The sequence below is a fragment of the Myotis myotis genome, unplaced genomic scaffold (genome assembly GCF_014108235.1).
Source record: "Myotis myotis isolate mMyoMyo1 unplaced genomic scaffold, mMyoMyo1.p scaffold_m19_p_1, whole genome shotgun sequence".
In the NCBI taxonomy this organism is placed as follows: Eukaryota; Metazoa; Chordata; class Mammalia; order Chiroptera; family Vespertilionidae; genus Myotis; species Myotis myotis.
The window spans coordinates 121,904,708-121,923,499 of NW_023416313.1; the positions used below are offsets into that span (position 1 = coordinate 121,904,708).

At 36.6% G+C, this 18,792-nt stretch overlaps 1 protein-coding gene across 32 annotated transcripts in view; it reads left to right on the forward strand.

Moving 5' to 3' along the window:
* The window catches only part of PARD3 (par-3 family cell polarity regulator), an 814,705-nt gene that overhangs the window by 541,368 nt on the left and 254,545 nt on the right, over positions 1–18,792 (forward strand). For all 32 annotated transcript variants that reach the window (XM_036350442.1, XM_036350547.1, XM_036350474.1 and 29 more), the window contains one exon: positions 14,978–15,209. In XM_036350442.1, the coding sequence (XP_036206335.1) occupies positions 14,978–15,209 (232 nt within the window). The remainder of the gene's footprint in view (positions 1–14,977; positions 15,210–18,792) is intronic.

The following is an 18,792-nucleotide window of genomic DNA, read 5'->3' on the forward strand; positions in this document are numbered from 1 at the left end:
AGTTAGTTACCTACAAGGGAATGTCCATAGACTGTCAGCTGATTTCTCAACAGAAACTATGCAGGCCAGAAGGGAGTGGCAAGAAATATTCAAAGTGATTAATAGCAAGGACCTACAACCAAGTTTACTCAGCAAAGCTATCATGTAGAATTGAAGGTCAGATAAAGAGCTTCACAGATAAGAAAAAGCTTAAGGAGCTGATTACTACCAAACCAGTATTATATGAAATGTTGAAGGGTATTCTTTAAGAAGAGGAAGAAGAAGAAAAAGAAAAAGATCAAAAATATGAACAACAAAATGGCAACAAATACATACCTATCAACAATTGAATCTAAAAATCAAAATAAATGAATAAGAAATCTAATGAACAGAGCAAACTGGTGAATAAAATAGAATCTGAGACATGGAAATGGAACAGACTAACGATTCTCAGATAGAAGTGGGTTAGGGGGCCGAGAAGAGATTAAACAAAGATCTTATATGCACTACCTATGGACACAGACAATAGGGCGGTGAAGGCATGGGGCAGGGCAGGAACTGGGTAGAGGGAGGCAATGGGGGGGAAAGAGGGACATCTACAATAATCTCAACACTACAGGTTAAATATATATATATATATATATATATATATATATATATATATATATGAGTTTCAAAGCAAAATTATATAATTTTTGCCTGTCGCATATAATGTGTTTCGGAAGATGAATATTGCTGCCATAATGTAACATGCAAAGCAAAACTCAGAAGATTGCTCCACCTCGTCCCCCTCCCAATTCTCTGTCTATATCTGGACAGTTTGTGGTGTTTCTTTTTCACTTCACCCAGCCAGTGATTTCAAATTTATGCGGCCTATTCTTGCTTGACGAAGAACGTATTTTTTTTTTTTGCTGCCTCGCCTTGTCTCCAATATCCTGAGTCATATGAGCTTTCAACCTTCTTGAGTTTTTCCCCATTGTAACCATGGTTCCTTAGCATCCTAACAAATATGACTTTTGCAGCTCTTCTAAGGCAGGAACTGTGTTATCTGTAGATGTTGCCTCTGTCTCTCCTGGGTATATATTTAATAAGAGATGTAGTACTTGGCCCCTCAGTATTTGTTTCTTAAGCATCTACAATTTATGATGCTTCTGAACATGTTGTTAAAATGTTATTTAAATTCCCTTGTTTAATGAAGTTTTTTCATTTATATTACTCATTTAAAATGCAACAGGGGATGAAATCTTAATTCTATAGAGACAGCATCCAGAGCTTCCCACCAAAGTGGACATCTAAGTTTGTCCCTATATAAACTTAATTTCCTTTTTAAATTGGAGATAACATATTTATGAATATTATATTAAAGCTTATTCATCTAACTATCATCAATACCAAAAAAAGTAAATAGACTAATTGCAATTTCTGAGCCCAAAGTAAAGTTCTGGACAAGGCTGGCAATGATACTTGTAACATGAGCACTTACAACTACAAAGTACCCTGTTTTCCAAAGTCTGATTTGAACAGACCAGTCTTCTGAACTTTGGATGGCAAATGAAAGGCAACTATCATACATTTCTAATATTTGCAGTTTGAATTTTTGAAATTTAATTAATAGAGTGGTGCAAACACTGACCTGGAGTTCAGATGATTTGCATCCTAGTCTACATTCTTCTAACCAGCTTGGAATTTTGGTCAAGCCATTTAAAATCCGTGAGCTTTAATGTTCTCACTTGTGAGACTGAAGATTTGGACAACTAAGTCACTGATTTTCAGGTTGTGTATGGTGACATCTGGTCAGGAGGGGCCCCTCAGTGCTTTGGGGACAATCAGGAAGCAAATGAGAGGCTAAGCAGTTGCACTCTACAAAGGCTTCATGCCTCCCTGGCTGCCACCACTTATCTCTTGACAGTTGTGGGTTTTTTAAACCACTTTTAATACACTGTGGTTCTTTATAAATTTTAATTTTAATAAAAGGTAGTTTGCTGTTATTCATAAAAATTTTGAAAAGCTCTGATTTAGATGGTTTCTGAAGACCCTTCTAGTTTTCCCATTTCATGATTCTATGTATACTTGTCAGTTACCTCCCTAAGTCCTGCCTGCTATCCTCTCTCACTTCTGTAAGGTCCATGAAGGAGAACATCATTATGTCTATTTTATTCCTGCAGAACCAAGCACAAGGCTTGGGAAATTGTAGGATTCAGTGCATATTTGTTATATCAGTAAGTGAGTTCCTATATAACTAGCACCATTGTATGCCTGAGAGAGAAAGGGAGAGGGAGAGAGGGGAACTTTCAGAATGCAGTATATGGAATGGTCGTGACATTTTGCTGTTTCTGTTTGTGCTCCCACACTGGACCTGCATGTCACTGACCTCAATACCTCAGCAAACTTTTTTTCTTAAAAAAAGAAGAATATATATATATATATTATATTATATTATATGTATATAATCTGTCAAGGTTTGTTTTACTGCTTGTAGTCATTAGGCTGTCACCTTCACATGTAACTAGAAAGAAAAAGGTGTTTCATGGCTCCAATCATGAGAAAGAAGTCAGCTCAGCTAGCTCTTCCTTTTCCGAACCTGGCTTGTAGAGTCTCACAGCACACTTCCTGTTGCTAGGCCTAGCCACCATCTGTGTTCCCATTTCTGGTTGTGCTCCTGCATCCTTGCCTTGCAACATGACCCTTGCCGTGTGCCCAGTGTCCTGCCATTGTCTGTGCTCTGTAGGACTCTGGCAGAGTGTGCTTCCTTATAAGGTGGTATGACAGCTGCAATCACCTGTTGAAATGAAAGTGCTATCACTATTGAAGGTTGCTTTGAAAGGACCACTGTCTGAGCAGAGCATTTTTTTGTTATCCAGGACATCTTGTAAGGATGAAGGTAGCGCACCCTGGAAACATTGGGATGGGGAGGGCCAGTTGTTGAAAAGCTGCATAAGGAGGGAGTCCAGGCTGGGTGGTGTAGGCAGACTTTGTTTTCTTCCCTCACTGAGCCCTTTTCATCTTAGGCATGGGTACCATTGATTGCTCTTGTCACTTGGGTTGTGCATCTCCCCGGTGGCTACATTTCATGGCTCTACACAGGCTTGTCTCTTCTCAGCAGTGTTGAAATTATGGCATTGGCACAACACGGGGGGCCAAAAGACAGGGGCAGGATCCATGTGGTATCTGGTATCTGTCATCTTCTGTAACACTTACGCTCTTCCCGTGGCGATGGCAGAAATCAGTGTTTTAATCTCTCATTTAATCCATCTGGTCTCTCCATGTTGTATGTTCGTCTGGATCAAGATGGAGCTTTGTGCCCTGGGACCCATTATCTCTAAGGTTGTAGCCATGTTTGACAGGTCAAGGCATATACAATCTGTTCTCTCTTTTATGCAAATTACATACCCTGCCTGGCTCTCAGCAAATGGCTTCCGCATACCCCATAATTAATCAATTTCTGTTGCTCCCGAGAAAATGCATGCAATAACATTTCTTTGTTTTCTTTTTGAAAAATATGTAGTTCTGCCCTAGCTGGCTTGGCTCAGTGGACAGAGCATCAGCCTGAAAACTGAAAGGTCCCAGGTTCGATTCCAGTCAAGGGCACATGCCAGGGTTATAGGTTCAATGCCCAGTAGGGGGCCTCCAGGAGACAGCTGATCAATGACTCTCTCTCATCATTGATGTTTCTATCTCTCTCTCCCTCTCCCTTCCTCTCTGAAATCAATAAAAATATATTTTTAAAAAAGAAAAATATGTAGTTCTATTTTTTCTCAATTAAAAATTGGGAACTGTTTTTGTTGGGGTCAAGGAGGTGAAACACAACAAAACCCAATACTATCCTATTAATTATACCTATTGATTTTAAGATATATGTAGCTTAGAATTTTAAATGTGAAAACCTGTATACCTTAGAACATAGAGATAAATTGCTTTTGAGTAGCTTGCCTACTTTCTTATGGTACTTTCATTAGGAGAAAGAAAAAGCATTGTTCTATAATATACATAACTTAGGTTAGCAGTATGAGATTTCAAGAAATTAAATTTACTACATTAGTAAATCAGCTAATATGATAGCTTCCTTGTGAATTATTGTTTGTTTTATTAGCTACAAGATAGCATATTGCATTTGATATCTCGGATTTTCTACTCAGCGTTCTGCACACTTCTAGCCACCTTTGATTACTACCTATTTGAGCAAAAATAATGTAAGCTAAGTCTAATTTTATGTTGAGCAGAGCCTTCAGATATAGCAAATATGTTGAAGAAATCAGGGAATAGGTATCAAAGTCAAAGAACTTTGTAAAATATTTTCTATTTGGTTATTATTTTAATGAGTATTGATGGATATTGATCTATAAAAGGTTTTTTTCTGAAATGTTAGGAATAAGAGAACCTATTTTATCTTTTGATGTCAATTTGTATACTTAGATATCATCTACAGTTTAAGAAAAGCAGCCTTGATTAGTTTTGGGAAGTTTTTGAATGCAGTATGTATGTTCCATTCCTTTTGCAGGTGAAAAGTAACTGAAGCTATAACGTACAGGGAAAAATCACCTCTGAAGTGTATGAATTACAGACTCCTCACCTTCACCATTTTCTTGATAAGAAAAACATATTTAAATAGTTGACCAAGGTCTTACTTAGGAATTAAGTCATAGAATGCATACCTTCTGATTCTCAGTCCTATGATTTTTCTACAATATTAAACTTCCAAATGGGAAAGACAATTACATTAAAACCACTTTAAATTAGATAAATGTGCTTAAGTGCCTCTAAGATCTGATATTTAGCCTCTACATTCCTGAGGGGTCAGGGGTGATTCAACCCAGTGGATAAACCAACATTGAGAAGCAGTGTAATTAAGGAACATTGTAATGCACAGTTACCATGGCACCAAAGGGTTCCATACCTGCTCAGCCTCTGGAATTAGAGTGGAGAGGGAAGTAAGGGGAGAATGTTTCCTAGAAGAGGTTGTTGGCTGAGATGAGTGCTGTTACTTGAGTGGTCTTCAACAGGGTGCACGGGGAGCATCTCTGGACTGCTGCAGTTCTATTAGGTTAATGTGTATAGTGCAGGTGAAGACATAGTGAGAAATGGGATTTCACATGTAGGTGGAGAACAGATCACTGATGGCATAGTTTAAATTATTTGTTTTACACTAAGGAAGATAAAGAGCATTTGAAGAATATCAAGTAAAAGAATATGATTGTTGGGACCATGAGATCAAGGATGGGTTATCAAGGATGGGATGTTAAGTAGCAGTGTTGGTGGCAAGATCAGTTATATGATAGTGATACAATAACCCAGGTGAGTAATGATGCTTCGCAATGCTGGAGGAAAGGGAGAAACTGCATTTACACCCTTAGCATCTCTCATACGAAGATGGACGATGATGATGTGATTTTTCTCATTAGCACTTCCAAGCTCAGAAACTTAGAATAATTATCTCATTGCGTAGTCACTCCATTACCAAGCTTTCTGAAATTTCCCCCCTAATTTCACTCCTTCTGTCCAATCTACTCCAATTCCTCATTATATAATATCTGAGGTTATGGTTAGGATCTCCTAACTGGCTCTACTGTCTTTAGATTTGCTGAGTGAGCTCTATAATCACATTTTTTTTATTTTGTTTTGTTTTGTTAATCCTCGCCCACGGATATTCATTGATTTTTTTAGGGAGAGTGGAGGAGAGAGGGAAAGACAAAGAGAAACATCGATGTGAGAGAAACATATGGTTGCCTCCTCCATGAGCCCTGGGCCTGGGCCAGGAAGGAGTCTGCAACCAAGGTATGTGCCCTTGACTGGAATTGAACCTGGAGCCCTTTGCTCTGCAGGGTGAAGCTCCATCCACTGAGCAAAACTGGCTAGGGCTATAATCATATTCTTATTCTCAGTCCCCCAAGCTTCCATGCACATTCTTGCCCAAGCCATGCGCTTTCAGTGAGGTGTATCTTCTTACTGCCCTCAAACTTTCCTCCTTTCATGTGTACATTAGACCTTCTTCTTCAAGGCAAGGAACCTTTTTCTAAATAACCTAGTTTTTCCTTGACTTTTTTAAAAATTGATTTTTAGAGAGAGAGGAAGAGAGAGGGAGAGCAAGAAATAAACATGGATGTGAGAGTGTAACATTGATAGGCTGCTTCCTGCATAGCCCCCACCAGGGACCTTGCTGCAACCTAGGCATGTGTCCTGGCTCAGGAGACTGCCCAACCAGCTGAGCCACACTGGCCAGGGTTCACTTGACTTTCTAAAGCCCTAAGTGATTATATAGAATGTAGTGTCTGAAACAGTAGTACAGTAAGCCCTCAATTTTGTGGATCTCGATTTAAAAAACTTCAGATTTAAGGAATAAAATTTCTGGTCCATATGTCATATGTGAAAATTAATACCCTGTTAATTTTAAAATGCTTTTAAACAAGATTTTCTTATAATTAAATTAACAGGTTATTTTTTTGTTATTAATTACTGTTATTTTAAACATATTTTAGCAAATAGGCCTTGTGTTGGGATAAAACACTAGTAATTTCGCCGACATAAATAAATATTCCATATCTACAACTACAGTCTACATACATAAATGTTCGGCAAATGATTTAGCATGTGATCACACCACATCACACGTGGTAGTTGGTTCTGTTGTCGGTGTGATTTTCTGTAGCAGTTTTAAGGCATGCAGGCCCATGTTCTGACATGCACTAAGCCACACCCCAGTTGTGTGCATTTGTTTTCTCATGATGACTGGTGAATGCACGCATTGTTCAGTATAAATTAAAAATTACAGTAATACATATAGAAAACTATTCTGTAAAATTAAACTTTTCATACATACTTAATTTTAATTATACAAACGTGTCTACATAAGTAAAAATAGGAATACTAACTTGTCAATTATTGAACATATGCATTCAGAAAGCCTACTTTGTTATACAATGGACTTTCAGCTTTAATAGACTCTCCCTCCCAGAATTAGTCTCTTCTATTGAGGTTTTACTATATACACATTTTTTAATCAGGAAATTTTTGTGGGTGCCCTATATGGATTGGGTGGCATGGGATTTAAGAGCATTGGACTAGGGGAAACAGCCATTTTGAATTCTCAGTAAATATCAAATAGGGTATTGCTAACCATTTACTATTTATCACATTTGTAAATTTTTGTTATTTTTTGTTTTGTTTTTCACTTAACAAAGTCATAGCAGTAACCTGGAATGTCTTTCCTTGACACTATTACTAATATTTGTATAATGTTAAAACATAAATTTGACACCAAGCTCACTCCTTTGATAAAATAAAATTTCAGTTTCAATAGCAGGGTTATTATGAATGCTACCATTTTGATTATGTAACCAGTCAATTCTGTATGTTGAAAGGAAAGCCTTCAGCTTCCATGTACATTGTCCCCATGGACTGGAAACCATATCCATGTGGACCTTCATTGAGTATAAAAATTGGCTGGATACCAAAAGCAATTTTGCAATGATTCAGAAAATTGAGGGTGTTACCCTCATTGTACTTGTTCTGCAGCCCTCTCTTGGGAAAGGTGAAATAATGGAGGTGTTATTCTACCAGTATCTTCATGAGCATTTTACCTGGTTCATTTGGAGAAAGCATTATAGAGAAGTTTAGACTGTAGAGTAGAAGTGAAGAATCGTTTATGGTAATAACTGTAACATTCTTTGGGAGAGTGATCTTACTGTTTTTATCTTCCCACCTAGTCCCACCCCAACATAAACTGAGATATATAAAATGTACTTTTAGAATAGAATGTCTTAGTAATTATTTTTTTGAACTTTCCTCCAGTTGCTGAAACCTCTTCTATATTTATCAATGGATAAATATCACCCAGTTCTTTCATATCTTTTTTTTTCTTTCATGCTCATACTCTTGGTTCTTCAGTTATTATTTCTACCCCACATTTAAGCAGAAAACTTCTTAATTCTTCATATTTCATGCCAGGTTTGTGTGTATGGGTTCTTTTTTTAATAGTGTTCTAAAAATGCTGAGTTTTTCCATTGTCAGTAGCTCATCATTCTAATATTAAAAGTCAGAGTCCAGAAAAGCAGACCCTTTTATCGGACACCATCTGTATCACTAGCTGTTCATTTTCTACATCTTTCCTCCTTTTCCAAAGTCAAAATATTCAACTAAAATAAAAAAAATAGTAATATATCTCCAATGTTTTTAAATTCTACACAGGACTTTGCATTGCCCAGAAGTCTAGTCCTCACTTATTTTTTGTTACATTGTGTTTTATTTAACACTTATCAATAGAAATTAGAAGTAATCAGTGGATTTGCTAAGTATAGTGAAATTTTCCATTACTAATGTCTTATTTTAACTTAAAATTATTTTAAGTTTTGTTTTATGAAGATAGATTCTGAAGACTGTGTCATCCTGTTTATAATTATTATGTTCAATCCTTTGTCTTTCAAAGTAAATTATAAATTATTCAAAAAATACTTGTTTCTATCATTAAGTATTTCCAGTATTGGGGGTAATTCTATCTAATAAAGAGAGAATATGCAAATTGACCATCACAAAGATGGCAGTACCCACAGTGGAGGCGGGGTTTCCATAACACAAGATAGTTGCACCCACAGCAGAGGCCGAGTTCCCTTAACGAGCCTTAACGAACAATCAATAGGGACCTGAGGCTGCGTGGCGCTGGGCCAGGGCAGGGGACCTGAGGCTGCGCCCCCGTCCAGTGGGGCTTGACAAGGGACCTCAGACTGTGCCCCCCACTCCAGCACCAGGCCGGGGGACCTGAGGCTGTGCCACCTGCTCAGCGGGGCTTGACGGAGAACCTAAAGGTGCACCCCTTGTCCTGGTGCTGGGTCGGGGGACCTCAGGCTGCTCCCTCCACCCCGGACCGAGGGACCTCAGGCCGTGCCCCCCACCCCAGTGCCAGGGGTCCTGAAGCTGTGCCCCCTGCCCAGCGGGGCTTGACAGGGGACCTGAGACTGTGCCCCCCGCCCGGTGCTGGGCCAGGGGACCTGAGGCTGCGCCCCTCTGCCTGGCAGGGCTTGACAAGGGTGGGGCCGGCTGGGTCTGGATCTCACGCAATTTTGAGGCGCCAAGGGTGGGTGGGGACTTGACTTTGGGTCCCACAGCATGCCCCAGACTCTAACAGGAGGAAGATTTTCATATACATTTTGATAATTTTCTTTCATCTCTGACACTTCTATTATAGAGAAAGGGCAAATAGCAATATTAAAATATTTCCTTTAATTAATCCCCTTCTAATGTGCATGGATTTCATGCATTGTTCTTTATAAATCGGAAGTAATAAAGAATAGTTTTCACATGGTTGGCTTTTTATTCACTCTTTCATTCACTCAACAAATATTTAAGGATGCTTCTTTGGGCTGTGCCTGCAGAGGGGAATACTTGTTTACTAATGAATAAGAAGTAATGCTATCATTTTTATTTTGTATTCTTCTGTTTATACCTATTGAACAATTCATTGACCTCTAGTAAAAAATCTGAACAAATTATTTAATTATAGTAAAATTGTCAGAGCTGCCTATAATGACATTCACTGTTAAATCTTACACTTGTGATAAATAGCATTGTAGATATTTCAAAGTTGCTGTAAAGTCTGATTTATATAATGTACTTTTATATAATGTACTTATTAGGATGCTTTTAGTTGCATTCAATAGAAAATCCAATTCAGAACACTTTGCACCATTAGAAAATACAGTCTTACATAACTGAATTCTAGAGTTAGTTGGGCAGTTTCAGGGATTATTGATTCCGCAGCCTTAACTTTGTTATCAAAGACCAACATCTTTCTGCCCCTTTGGTTGTACTGTTCACAATCCAGAGGGTAACTGCAGAGGCGTTTTACTTTCTTGTTCATATCCAACAGAAGGGAGTGAGCCATCTTCACAAGCATGGAATATGTCCGTTCAGATTAATGGGGTTATTCTGGGTAATAATAACACTGGGCTAATAAATCAATAAGTTAGGCTCATGTAAACTTTATAATGGATTTACCCTTTGGAGCTAGATTGCATTCCTGAACACAGTCAGAGTCCCATTAGGAAGAAGAAAGGGAAATTGGGTTTTGAATAAGCAACCAGCAGAGATCAACAATAGCATTGCTTCTTAATGGTGAGGATGTGGGGAAGATCATTGACCATGTGGCTCATAGTCAGCTTTTGACAATATACTGCTTGTGATGACTAGATAGAAATATTTATTTATGGTATAAGATACAGAACCTTGGGTTTCAATTGAAATCTGAAGTCATTTTTTCCATAATCATTAACAGTTTTTTCTAAACTTCTTGGTGACTCAGTCCTAACAGGATACCTTGCAGAATTGAGTAGCTTAATTTGTAACACAGACTAGAATTTTAATTGAGCTTTATTTGCATTTGTTGAAAACATGGTAATTAAATGTCTTAATTGTACAATGAGTGTGCTGCATTAAAGATAAATAAGCAGCTTCACATTATAACTTCTTTAAAAAGAGAAACTTGAGAATATCTGTTATAGGTAATCACATGGGAAAATAGCTGATAGTTCAGTGCATAGAGTTAGTTAGAATAGGCATAAATGTTCATCAAAAATAGAAATTTCTATTTGTTTGGAAGGAGATCATATTTCCTTGTGTAGGCTCTCTGCAAAGGGAAAGGTAATAATCTGTAAAGATGAGCAAAATTAAAGAGAAAAATTGTAAAATTTATATACCACTTAAAATAGTAAATTATCTAAATAGAGGTTTATGGTTAGTTCTTGCACTGTAATTTTCTGTGTGAACACATAAATCAAGCCATTTGTTGCTAATATATTCTCAGTAGTTTTCTTACTTGAAAAATTATTTATATGGTTTCTTATTTTATGGATGTTGAGTTGTATCTTATTATAAAGCTAGTATTAAATGTACAGAAATAATTTTAAAACTTTAAAATAACCTGACTAGTATATCAGGGACCTTGAGTATGATTATATATATTTACACATATATATAAATTAAGCATGTGTAGCCAGTTCAAGTTTTTAAAAGAGTAATCTTATGGGGTAAAGTGAGATATTCCTATTTTTCCCCCTGTCAAATAAATTTAGACTTTGAAACATATGTAATGCAATACTTTAAAAGAACATCTTATGTTTGTACATATGAAGCTACATATTGCTAAATACTTTTAATTAGTTAGCATCAAATGGATTAGTGAAATAAGTACACCCCCAGAAGAATTTCTGTGATAATGTATTATCAAAATTAGAATGTTCAAATTAAGTATAAACAATTCTCAAATGTCCAAGTATCATCTTAAATAGTTCACTGTCTTGGGGCAGGAAACTGAGCTAGGATATTTTATTTTATCAAATGTGTTTATAAAACCCAAAGTTAATAAATGACTTAATACTAATTTTCTCTGTTTCACCCAATTTATAAAATAATTGGTATTACATACACCAGAAAATTACTGTGATTATGAAAAGAATTGGCAACAAATGTAACTTCAGTGCACAGTTAGTTGTGATGGCTCTGCCTTTATTCTATTACCAAGCCAAGAGCAGACATATGCCCTGTACTTCTGCCAACTATCAGGCTGAGAACTAGCATTCATGAGTTATGGTGATGGCTGTTGTGGAAGACAAAGTCGTTTACATTTACTGGGCGCATTTTTTTATAGTTTCGAACATTGATGAAGGTTGTGTAATCCATTAGACAATACATACAGCACTAGCAATAATATAAAAATATACCAGAAACTGATGAGAGCCGAAGCAAGTACAGTTGACCCTTAAACATTGTAAGTTTCAACTACCCAGGTCCACTAACACATGGGTGTTTTTCAGTAAATAAGTACAGTACTGTAAGTGTATTTTCTCTTATGATTTTCTTAATAACATTTTCTTTTCTTTAGCTTACTTTATTGTAACACAGTATGTAATATATGCTATACAAAAGCTGTAAATTGGCTGCTTATGGTATCAGTAAGACTTCAGTCAATAGTAGTCTATTAGCAGTTAAATTTGGGGGGAGTGAAAGTTACATGTGGATTTTTGACTGTGTGGAAGTTGGTGCCTCTAAACCCCATGTTGTTCAAGAATCAAGTGTATAATGGGCCTTCCCGGTGTTACTGTAGTTGGGGTCTGGCCAGTTTTTTCAGGCTTTATTAGAGAAGAGTGGGCATTGTTCTGAAGCGAGAGGAATGGCAATACCCAGAGACTGCATAAATGCTTGTGTGGTTGGGATAAAGTCATGAGTCAGGTACCAGTAATCTTTGATTTAAACAATCTTTTATGAGCAGTTGCTGTCTGCCTGGCATTCCTCATTTTAGGAACTTAGAGAGTGGGAGACAGACATATGTGAAGTGTGACAATAAAAGTTTGTTACAGATATGGAAGTATAGGTAAAAGGAGTTTTGCATGTTGTGAAGTTTAGAAAATCCACTACCATCCATCTGTTTAATTTAAGTATAACAACCGACCTAGGTTTGTAGCTCCCAAGAACTTTTGAGAATTGTTTTATAGTGATTTGGTCAATTATCTCAAAGTTGAGGCCACAACTGTTTCCCAAAAGGTTGAGGGAGTGATTGGCAATCAGCGCATAGCCATATCAAGGGTATTGACAAGGTGCTGCAGCCCTACTAAAGCTATATTTACATTCTCCTGGGGGGCTGTCATTGAAACAGCTTCACATAATTAGCAAACTCTTGAGCAGTGATGGGGAACCTTTTGAGCTCGGTGTGTCATCATTTTGAAAAACTTAACTCTGGTGCCGTGTCACATATAGAAATTTTTTGATATTTGCAACCATAGTAAAACAAAGATATATATTTTTGATATTTATTTTATATATTTAAATGTCATTTAACAAAGAAAAATCAACCAAAAAATGAGTTCGCGTGTCACCTCTGACACGCGTGTCATAGGTTCGTCATCACTGCTCTTGAGACACTAGGCCAGAATATTCTTTCCCTCCTCTATGTAGACCACAAAAAATTACAGCCTTAGCTCAGCATTTATTTGCAAGGCTATGGATTTTTACTAGCATTGGCCATCTGAAAATTGTAACTGGCTTCCTCCAATAAATCTGCACAATTTCTATTTATGCATTAGTTGAAAAAGAGTTAAAGAAACAATTTTTTTAAAAAACCTGCCATGTTCATTGGAAGAAGAGAGTGGCTCACATTTAGATAACTCAGTACAGAAAAAGGTCAATCTTTCTGAAGTCATTTTTACAGTTGCTAACCCATCCTAGAGCCACTGCACAATTGACCTTGCTTCTTGAGTGATTTCATCAATGTGAGCCACAAATCACAGTATTCAGTTACCATAGGATTGACAACAGGTTTCTGAAAAATATTTCTGACTGCTGTAATTATCTTCTGGGAAGACTGTGTAATTACTGGTTGATAGATTGCTGAAATATATGCTGAATGAAGCATAGAATCTAGCAATTACAAAGAGTTGACTAAAAATTCATGAAGGTCTTGCTAAAGTACAACTGTACAAGGATATCATAATAGAAAGACCCCCAGGCGGGGAGTGTGCTGGACCCAGATCTTTCTGTTTCCTCAGCATTTAGAGGAAGAAGTTGGTCTAAATGACCTCCAGAGTACCGCCTGGATTTAGACTCGGTGATGTTCTTACTCTTTGGCTAGACCTAGGGTACGACCAGCTGGAATGGGAAATATGTTGGCTCATGTTTTAACCAAATGTGTCAACAAAGGAATTATTTTAGTATTATGGTAAATAGCTGGCATTAATAAAAGTATCAGTTGGCTGTACTCATGTCATCATTTGATAGTCTCTTTTCAGATGTGTGGGGTTTAGTAGCATAACACTAAGATATTGAGTTTGTTTTAATATATCTTATTATACTCTTGTTATTGTGTATTGCTAACTTAAGTGCCCCTCACTGAATTTATTTGAAGATACATTAACTTTATTTAGAGATCTGTTCTTTGTGACAGACAAAGAAGAGGCCTAACTGTTCTATTTGGCTCTACATTAGAAGAAGCTTAAAAATATTGATTCATACTTTGTTTGTTGCTGGAGAAAAAAAAGATGACCTCTGAATTCAAGGGGTAACACAAAGCCCCAAACCATAGGCCATTAATCTCAGAAAAGATCTAATGAGAATGGCTGAATATGTGTATCTATTGCTTCCCAACTTAAATTCTGAAAGGTTTTTTTGGTAGGTGGAAACCCACTCTAAGTTACTTGTCATTCTTTCAAATTCAAACAGTTTGGGGTATTGGACCATATTCTTATGAAATGTTGGTTCAAAGGTTGGAATCTTGTTATAAGTACAGCTTTTATCTACAAAGTTCAGAGGAGTAAGAGGTTACTGAATCACACCTTTTCATGACTCTATCCAACTGTTTACCTGCCTTTGTGTAGACTCACATGCAAAATTATTTAGGATAAGAAGATGTAGTACCATTTGCTTGTGATGTTGCCTTTTTAATAAAAACATAAATAAAAGCTGCAGAGGCTGTGAAGATCCAGCCTATTTGTAGAAATGACAAATAGACATGTTTGGGAGCCTGAGGAAACAATTTCTTGTGCTACCATTGGTGTGCTAATTAGAGAGTGGTATAATCCATTAATGAGGGGCCAGGGTGGATCCACTTCATCCGTACCCAGGAGGAGTGTAAGCACTTGGGGAAGGACTGCTTATTTTCATTTTGCAAATATGTAAAAAGGACCATTACGGATCTGTGCTGAGGACCAGCCAGTTCCCACAGCAATACATGTTCTGTGTCAAGTAAGATGTTACTCCAGGGAAATCAGCACCTGACTGAAAAGCAGCTCTATTGGCACATCATTTTCCCATAGGGATACACATGTGCATAGAAGTCATCCACATCACATATTCAGTTTTAATTCCATGCAAAAGTAAACAGCTCTGCAACCCATGTTAATAGCAGGACTGTACAGTACAACATGTGGGAAAATAAAATCCTCACATATATTTTAGCTTCCTTATTTTTGTTCCTTTGGTTCACTGTATTCCTTATCTGTTTTTGTTTTTGTTTCCTTCCAAGTGGAAGAAGACACAGAAGAAAGCTCAAGATCAGGGAGAGAGTCTGTGTCCACAGCCAGTGACCAGCCTTCATATTCTCTGGAAAGACAAATGAATGGAAACCAAGAGAAAGGAGATAAGATTAATAGGAGAAAGGATAAAACTGGAAAAGAGAAGAAAAAAGATAGAGATAAGGAAAAGGATAAAATGAAAGCCAAGAAGGGAATGCTGAAAGGTCTAGGAGACATGTTCAGGTAAGTCTTTACCAACCCAAATTGGATCATTCCTCAATATATATATGAGGTTAATAAGAAATACTAAAACACAAATTTGAAAACATTGTTTGAGGTTAACCAAAATTCTTTTCAGTCTTAGCTACTTCATTGCTATATTCTTAATGATTTCACTTTCGTTATTTTAAACCATTTTATCAACCTTAAAGATGATATCTTGCCAACTATGGAAATGACTATAGAGAGGAAGGAGGGACAAGTCTATACCTTAGCTATGCATAAGAGTAACAGCCCCATTGAGACAAAAGACTGTTAAAGTAGTGTTTGTTCTTTTGTGAGTATGAACAATGGTTCATTATTTAAATTTAACATAGAGTTCAAGTTAGAGGTAGCATTTAACGTTCATTAATAACAAGTCTAATAAAAAATCTTACAAATAAAGGTTTAATTAAACCGTGTTGATTAATTTAATTTATGTTATTTCAATAGTAAAAGTTTAATTAAATGTAGTCTCTGGCTGTTTTCTGACAGAAGTTTTTGTGTCCCTAAATTATATCATAGGATTACTTAGCATATCATGCTTTACAAATCATTGCCACACAATAAAAGTGACAAGTTTTTCTTAAGTTGCACTGCACCTCTTCCATAATTGTTCATCTAATGTGAACAATAATATTCAGGTCTTTAATGTGCAATATAAAGATTAGTTGATTGTTCCATAAATTAAACCCCTAAACATATGATGATATTTTAAATTTGAAAACATACAGCATAATCATTCAACTCTTCAAAAAGTAGTTATCCTACATTATGAATCCCTTCCTTTTTTAATTGAAAATGTGAATGAGCTTTTCTTTTCACAGAAATTTTTTATTGATGATCCTGAAGTTGCCCTCAGTAACTCAAGGAATTATAGATATGTCAAGCCTACAAAATTGAGGACTTAGGATCCTGCCTTCACAATAGATATGTTCTGTAGATGTCTGATTAAGTTAATTGCATGAAAGAAGTAAGCTATAGATGGAGATAACACAAAACCTGGTCTATTAGCCCTGTCAGTTTTAATTTAAATACAATTGGATTTCCATCTCCAGTGCCTCATAACATTGGGTTTTTCTTAGTTTTACATTAGTTTTTCTTGCTTATATACTGATCCTTCTGAATCCATTTTCAGTCAGATCATCATTTTTCATTATATTCCATGTCCAAGAACACTTGGGGTGAAGTTGCCTTAATTGCCACTTTATTTCAGTTTCTTCGTTAGCCAGGGGTTTTTTCATTCCTTATATGCAAACTGACAGCTCATAAATGGTCACTTACATAACACACAGAAATAAGGTGGTTGCCTATCAATTAAAGTGGAGGATTTTATACTACTGTCTTCAAATTAGAGAATATGAAAGGGGAGCAAGTCTCCCCTGAGACTTACAGAGCCCACTTAGAGCCCAGTCACATTTCCAGGGTTTCATCCCGAAGTCTTATTGAAAGCTAATGGCTTGTTAGTTTTTATTCATCAGCTAACATTTATCTAATAGACACAGTGCTCTGTTATTCTCATGGAATAGAGAATAAGCAAACTTTTAGTTTGTTTATAAATTATTTTAATTATAAATGCTTTTTTTTTTTAACTTGTAACTCCAGAATCAGAGAGACCTTATAGTAGAGTTTTCTTCTGAAGGCCAGAGGAGTGGAGAGTGTCAGGGCCGTGGGGAAATATATATTGTTTCAAAGGGACCCTGAAGTACAACACAGTTCAACCTTCTTTTTGCTACAAGTTCTGTGAAATACTATATGATGTTTTTTCTAGATCAAATATTATAGCTTATACCTATAACCAGCTTTGTGATGAGGAAGTGGACCCATTTATACTCTGAAGGCTTGGGTATTCTTGAAAATCAACTTCTGTGTTTAGGTGCCAGGGCTGAGAGTTTTTTCTAAGAATTAAGTTTGTGTTCTTGCAGTATTTAAGAATGGCTGTTAAGAAAATGAGAGATGTCTATACTTTTCTGGGTATATAACATATAAATAGTCTGCTAGAGTCAGCCTACATTGGCTTGTGAAAGCCAGTTGTTCAATTTTTAGAGATTTTTGCCAGCCAGTTGTTAAATACAACCATTACAAAAAAATAAGTTCTATAAAATACTCAAAAACTGTCACTTCCTAATTATTTTATTACATTTTACTATAATCTCTGCTTCTGAGGTTATTTACACTGATTGTGTTGGCATGGTGCTAGTACTATATGGTGTGCTCTTCTCGGCTTCAGCTCTGGGACATCATGCTGCCAGCTTGTGGGAGGACTTTCACCATGGAAGTATGTGAATTCCACAGAACTGAGCTTTTTCTCCCAGGAGAGCACCACACCACATGGGGAAGAAAAATAAATTCTCTGCTACCCTTCTAAGTTCTTCCAGTTGGAGAAATGAACAAAATTAACATGAGACAGATTAACAAGAGAAAATGACCAGATTTATTACCTATACACATATGGGGTCCCTAAGAACATGGAACCTGCCTCTTTAACAGTGGGACACAGAAAGGACTAACTAAATGGCTCTTGATAGGTTCTTCCCTGTCTATCACACTAGTTCATATTAAAATATAGTTATCTGTGATAATTGCTCCTTTAGAGCAAGTCCTCTATCTAAATTCTTTTAGACAGTTAGAGGGAAGACCAAAGGTTTTTCCTGATTCTGTCATTCCTTAAAAATAACTAGCTTAAAATAATGTCTTAAAAAGGGGCATATTTTGGGGTGGCAAACTTGGCTTCCCCTCACCATGGAGAATGTAAATATGACTTAAGCAGAGTTCTTCTATCTTGTCTACTTTTCTTGATCGTGACTGTCTTCTTTCTGACTGCAAACCAGTGCTTCATCCCTCTGGGAAATGGTTGAAGCTTACCAAACACTCTCCTTGGAAATGAGTTGAGAATAACATAAAATAAGCTTTTTGTTTTACTATTGGCTCTCAGTCATTTCTTTATACCATTATTATATCACCATAGTATTTCAGAAGACTTTTAAAGCATTATTAGTTTTTTTTAAATATTTTTTACTGCCTTTTATACCTACTGGATCTAATTATTTAGACTAATAGACTCTCAGATTGATGCTTTTATGTGTTTTTAATAACATAGGGAAAATAGTAAGATTTTAAAATTAGTCCCTTCCCTTCTCTTTGTTCTTTTAAATAGTATGTGATTTCCTTAGCAAGGTTGGTTTTAAATAGCTTAATAAAAATGTGTATGTGCCTATAGATTTTTTAGAATAGTTTGTAAGGAGATTCAAGTATAGCTTGCTCATAGTTGGCCTAAACTACAAAGCAGGAGTGTGTGTGTGTGTGTGTGTGTGTGTGTGTGTGTGTGTGTGTTATGATTTTGTTTCTGTGTTTTGGTTCAGATAATAGAAAAAGGTTTTTTTTTTCTTTAGTTGCTTGAGAAAATAATAATGTGTTTTCCTTCGAAGATAGGCTCACAGGCTTTCCTCCCCCGCAACCCCCCCCCCCCCCCGCCTCAACCCCACCCCCACCCTACACCTCTTGGAAAAAAACAAACCACACACTCTATTCCTACCCCTATAGGGTGTATGTGTGATTTTTGGTTAAA